The sequence below is a fragment of the Chaetodon trifascialis genome, chromosome 9 (assembly GCF_039877785.1).
Source record: "Chaetodon trifascialis isolate fChaTrf1 chromosome 9, fChaTrf1.hap1, whole genome shotgun sequence".
Classification (NCBI taxonomy): domain Eukaryota; kingdom Metazoa; phylum Chordata; class Actinopteri; order Chaetodontiformes; family Chaetodontidae; genus Chaetodon; species Chaetodon trifascialis.
The window spans coordinates 12,843,946-12,850,164 of record NC_092064.1 but is presented as its reverse complement, the minus strand read 5'-3'; the positions used below and the strand labels follow the sequence as shown (position 1 = coordinate 12,850,164).

Sequence of the window (6,219 nt, the reverse complement as noted above, 5' to 3'; positions counted from 1 at the left end):
ACAATTTCGTGCTTGTGGAAAGTGTAGAAACAGTATTAGGAATGACTTAATGTCAAAAATGCAGGAGATGCTGCAGCAGTAGTTTGTATGCATGTTGTCTTTTGCTCATTCATGTCATCTTTAAAGAAATGTTTCAGTTTCTTTCTCATCACGACAACAAACATACCTCCACTGATGATATCCTGTACAGCGCACTTTATTCAAGTTTTTACAATATACACACAGTTATTATCATACATACGATGGTTTTGCATACGAGTAATATCTGAAGACATTTTCAGACATCATAGACTGGCTGAGCCTACAATTACAATAATGTACAGTTAAATGCACCTGAAAAACATGAATGTTGTTTAAAGAAAATAAATACAACTTAGCAATACAATGGCACCATTAAAGTAAAAAACTACACTAGTTTTATAAATACTACATGTTCTACAGAATACACTATCAATATATACACAATAAATATGTTCTTTTTTTGTCTAGACTGAAAAAGACTATTAGGAAATAACTGAGAAGTGATCAAAATATGACTTGTGCAATAAAAAAATAATTTGCAAAAACGTCATTCATAGGTGAAGAAGTTTTACTCTAACTGAATTATTTGGAAATAAATTTTCCTTCTCAGTAACAAATTCCCACATTACTGCATCACCTGACAGCCAAAGATGAGAAGAAACAGCCAGTCGTGTTCATGTTACTCTAATAATAATGACCAACGTGTACGTAATGACTGTTATTTTCTGAAACAGATGCTGCAACATGAAATTTCACATTTTAAGACAGATGCTTCCACACCTGACGCCTCGTGCCCCAACTACGAGCAATCTCTTCACGTGTGCTGGGAGAAATAAATCGCGTCCCCACTATAATGAGGTACAGGAATCTGCAGACCTCTCCAGGTACTGTACTCGAATTATGTAGATGACCAGGCTAAACATTGGCAGTACCACACATACACTGTTGAACAGTATTTGGAACAACACTGATGTGCGGTTAGTTTTGCTAATGATCTTAGTGAGCCTGAAGTGCTCATCTATCCCTTTAGTCGAACATTTGTACTTATTGTTAACACAGTGTCTACAAATGGATTTATGCACATGAACACAGAAAGGCAAAGGACAAGATTTTGGCATCGGACGCATTCTGGTTGTATTGACCAATCACACTTGAGCAGGCTTTGGTTGCACTCAGGTGAACAGCCTGTGTGGAGTACAAAAGGGGCAGAACGCCTTTGCCAAAATGCAACCTGGGAACCAAATGGCTATCATCTGATGAAACTTAGTTTTTTATTACGCTTTTTTAATTCATTTGCATTCATATGCAGATATATGTTTGCAGAGATTAGCCGAGTTAGCTGTCTACATTGGAAGCCACAAAACATTGGCTGTTGTCCCCAGCAGCTGAATCGTCTCACTTGGTAGAAAGTGGGTTCCAAGACTGCTGTTAATGCTATGCACGACACTTAAAGAGGCAGATATCAAGGGCTGAAAAAGAGAAAATGTCCCACCACATTTTCTAAGAAAAACAGTGACCTAAATAAATCACTGTCAATAATTTAACAAGGTAACTGAATTTAATTTAAAAATCATGATGTTTACACATAGTGCATTTATATTACGACTGTTTAGCTTAAAAAGGCACAAACTTGTTTCTTCAGGAAAGCAGTGAGCTTGGACTGAGGATGCAACATCCTTTGGAAATAGAGATTGGGCCATTATATGCCTGCAGACATCCACATCCGGTCTATTTAATGTCATACAAACTATGAGTTTAGTGTACTAATGTTTGACAGTTTCCTGTTGAGCCACCTTCACAGACAGACATCACCATTGGTTCCTCTATTACTGTGCTCACACAAACTCTGTGTCTTTATGGCACTCAAATACCAAATCGGGTAAGAAAAACAACTTAAATCCCGTACCATGCATCCTAGTATACTACTGCAGTCCTCTATGGCAGTATTTACCCTGCTGGAAATGTGTAAATATAACAGGCACTTCATTCTTCCATAATGCTCGCATTTGTGGAAACATCTAGGATTAAGCCTCCTCCTCTGGGAGTGTGTGGCTCCCAATGGCAAATAAAAATACAGTTATTATATCCAAAACAAAATAAAGAAATCCAGAGGGAAGAATTTGTCAAAAATGACAGCACTCATAACAAGTAAAAAGATTTCAGTCATGCTAACTCGCCCGCCCACAGAGAGGAACAGGCAGAAATGTTTCGAAAGTGGTTCTTTACTCGAAATAAATGAGCTCTTTTCTGTAGGTTTTCCTGCCTTATTACCACATTGAACAACAGAAAAGCTCATCATGGTTGCTGATACCTTCTATGGTACCGCTGCAATGTCTCTGTTCTCTTAAGTTATGAGTAAAAGACCAGCGACAACCCACAGATTGATCAAAAACAAACCGGAAACTGACCGGTCCGTTCTTGGCTAAGTGGTCAAGGTTGCCGTCCGCTCTGGGTCCTATAACACTGACAGTTCCACTTCGTCACACAGAAGAGGTTCCACCTCTGGGACGTTGAGCAGTGCGCTGCTTTTGGCAGGGTAGTTATTCCTGTACATGATGAACTGGGAAGTCACCTGACTTGGTTAAGGCTCATACAGAAACATACAGAGATTAGCAACATTATCTCTTCTTTAGGCAACTACTGATTTCTTTTCAGAAATGCTCTTTGACATAAAGGTTTGAGTGATACTTTTTATCAGCAATAGCACGAATGCATCTCAGACAGATCACAGATTACATCTTCTGTTAAAGCAATAGCTTGTGACATTTTGGGAAACATATGTTGGGCTACAATGCGCAGCCAGTTACCTTAGCTTGGCATAAAGACAGGAAGCAGGGGCCAACAGCTAGCCTAGCTCTGTCCAAAGGTACAAACGTGAATGGGCAGACATGACAGTGGTATTGATCTTCTCAAGTAACTCTTGGCAAGGTGAATAAAACAGCTTCTCAAAATGTCAAACTATTACTTTAAGTGCATGTTGGAGGCATGCAAGCTCAAACTTATGGTCCTGTCATTCAAACACATTAATCAATATTTAAATGAAAGCTCTTACAAAACTTTCCAAAGACAGACACACCCAACTGTAAACACAATATAGAGTAGTTTTGCCTCAAGCGTCTGCCTGCCACTTTGTTAAGCTGTGCCAATACAATTCATGATGGGTCATGTTATATGTACAGTAACTTAACATCTATTGCAAGAACAGAAAACCTGCACCGCCCTTAACAAAGTGAAATCTAAATACACCTGTGGGAAAGGATGTTATAAGCTACATTTACTGTCTGCCTCGATATGGATCCAAGTGAAAGTTTAGGATGTGAGTAAGTATTCAACACAGCAACATTGTTGAAGGATACAAGTAAATCTAGTATGAGGACTCCCAGGCTGCCAATGAGCCAGGCCAGATGTTTGATGATGAAGGTCTGTTTGGAGCCCTTCAGTGAAGGCAGGACCAAGATGACGCTCAACCCATATGTGCCATTGCCCATCATGGCCAGGGCAAACAACAGGTAGGAGGTGCCCTGTGTAGACTGCCGCTGGAACTAGAATGGATGGAGTTTACAGTAATTAATGGACCAAACAGCAATGCAGGACCTACACTGGACTTCTAAGTATTGCTCATCTTGTAAATGGTATCACTTCTTCTTCCTCTAAGTGTCCTTTGATTTCTCCGGCACCTTCAATACCATGCAGCCCATGCTTCTGAGGGACAAGCTGGGGTATCCAGGGTTGGACCACCGCCTCACAGCATGAATCATGGACTGCCTCATAGGGAGTGGAGCCAGAGATTTGTGGATTGACAACAGGACAGTCTGACAGCACCGAGCAGCTCCTTCAGTGACAGGCTGCTGCTATGATCAACGAGTAGACCACACTTACCAAAACTGATAAATTCACTCGTGCAATATCAATATTTCCTACATGCAGTAACTTTAAATTCAACCATTGTCCTATCTTCTGTACTGATTTCCTGTTGCGCTATCCTAATCCTAATATCTGCTGCTGTAATGATGCAAATTTCCCCACTATGGGACTCATAAAGGACTGTCCCACCTTATTTTATATATGTGAAAACTCACCGTCGGAAAAAAGTCAAATATTAGGTACACTACATTAAACGCAAGCCAGGTTTCTATTACAATCATAACAATTGATTTGCTTTCTGTGCACTTGTGCTCTATTAACAAACCGCCTGAAGGGATGATAACCAACAATGAATTCATTCTGCTAACAAGTTCTGTATTGTCCGAGGCATGGCACTGGACAATGAAAAAAAACCCACTGTTAGTTTATTCTCAACTCGGAAACTGACAAGAGTGTAATTCAGGACAGGCAGCAGCAGGAAGGATGTGTGTTCTGTCAATGCAGCTGAAAGACACAGGCTTACTGAGTTCATCACTTCCATAACATGACCAGGAGTGAGAGCATCCAGAAACCTTGTGACACATTTTAACCTTCACTGAATAATGCTGTTTTATAATCTGTTGTGTCTGCAACACCGTGTGAACGCCCTGCAGATTACTGCATGGGCTGAACCCAAACAACATGGGGGAAGCATCAAGCACTGGCCACAGTAAGAATACTGAAGGTGATCGTAAATAATAGCAATAGTTTTTAGCGTTTTTTTATTGTTTTGCTAAACTGGATGACTGACCTGCCACTAGGACTGCTGGGTGAAAAAAAAACAAGCACATTCGAACATGCAGGAATTTCTATGAGGCAAATCCGTCTTAAACGATTTACAATGGTCGGGGAGCGTGTGTTTGTGTGTTTGTGAGCCCAGACTTTTCTCTGGCACTGGCAGTATGCTGAAGCGATGCCCCTTCTGGTGATTAATAGCCTCAGTTGAGCCAGGATGTTTCTCCAGCACAACAGCACCATTGTCTTCAACGTCTGCTTCTCATTCTGACACACTACATATACAAACACACAAATCCTGCATCCCTCTTCAAACACACAGTCCCTGTTTTTGACTAATGCTAATATAATATGTTAGCTCTCCACGGACCCCCTGTGGTCAAACTCTGAGAACGCTGTCCAAGATCTCCCATCAGGATCATTGCTCCGCTCACATCCAAACCACGTTACAGTGAAAAAGGGAAACAAACTCCACATCTCAAATGAATCCCGCCAACAGGTCGCCACTTACATTTTTATAGAGCTGGGGGAAACGAGAGCAGAGGTAGAGGATAGATGCCAAGTATCCGCATACGTAGCCAGCGATTTCCACTGATTTAGAGGCATCTGAACTCTGGCAAAAGATGAGGACACAGAGAGTGAGGTGAAAAACACTGCAGCTACACAAGAAACAGTACAACAACAATCTCCAGTCAAAGTTGAATTAATGTGCAGCCAATAAACCAAGAAATATCAAATCTAACACCTACACACATGCACATAGTGCTGCCATATATGCAAATATATGCAGTACATTATAGATGCAGTGCATTGTGTGCACCTACCTGGGTGTCTAAAGTTGTACTATTGTCTATGATGAGTTTGGGTAAAGCCAGGAGAACTAATGAAACAGCACCGCACCACATGAAGCACAGCCACTTCAACACAGGGCTTTCTAGAGCACTCACACAAAAGAAAAACACAAAACAGAGAAATGACAGTGAAAACACGCACAAGCAAATCACCCGCCAACGACAATCCAACTCTTTGCATTATCTCATATTCAGCTGAAACTCCTCTGTACTTACTGTTTTCCACTAGAAAATTCAACAGTCAGGATTCTTTTGCGCTGCATGGTTGACATTACAACTGGCCAGTAGCAAAGATAAGTCTCATTATGATTATGTGTCATTAGGCAAACCCTTTTGGCTTTGGTGGGAACGCCACTCATAAGTACATAACAGCTCGAACTGTCCCGTCATCTCTGAAGTCAGCTAGGTGGCTTTTGACTTCATAACAGCACCCATTTTTCTATTCCTGTTGGATTTATCATATCATATCATAATGTCAATGTAAAAATCAGCTTTTTAGAGGTATGGTCCATGAAGCTGAGTATTTCTATGATATAGCTCTGTCCAGTGGGAATGCTTACACAGTATGTTTAATAACTTAGCACGCTGATCCAACTGAAAAAGAGACACAATACACTCATACTCGCGCCATTTATGTGCTCTTGAGTATTTGTGATGTATTAGCGGTGATCCCTGGCATGCAGGTTTATAGATATCTTGTGTCTAGTCT

At 40.8% G+C, this 6,219-nt stretch overlaps 1 protein-coding gene across 1 annotated transcript in view; it reads right to left on the bottom strand.

Moving 5' to 3' along the window:
* Positions 1 to 178: 178 nt before the first annotated feature.
* Positions 179 to 6,219, bottom strand: part of LOC139336937 (lysosomal amino acid transporter 1 homolog) — a 7,662-nt gene continuing 1,621 nt past the window's right edge. The window contains exons 4-7 of the mRNA XM_070971254.1: positions 5,484 to 5,593; positions 5,171 to 5,272; positions 3,378 to 3,563; positions 179 to 2,593 (exon numbers count right to left, since the gene is read on the bottom strand). Of these exons, the coding sequence (XP_070827355.1) occupies positions 2,477 to 2,593; positions 3,378 to 3,563; positions 5,171 to 5,272; positions 5,484 to 5,593 (515 nt within the window). The 3' untranslated portion in view covers positions 179 to 2,476. The remainder of the gene's footprint in view (positions 2,594 to 3,377; positions 3,564 to 5,170; positions 5,273 to 5,483; positions 5,594 to 6,219) is intronic.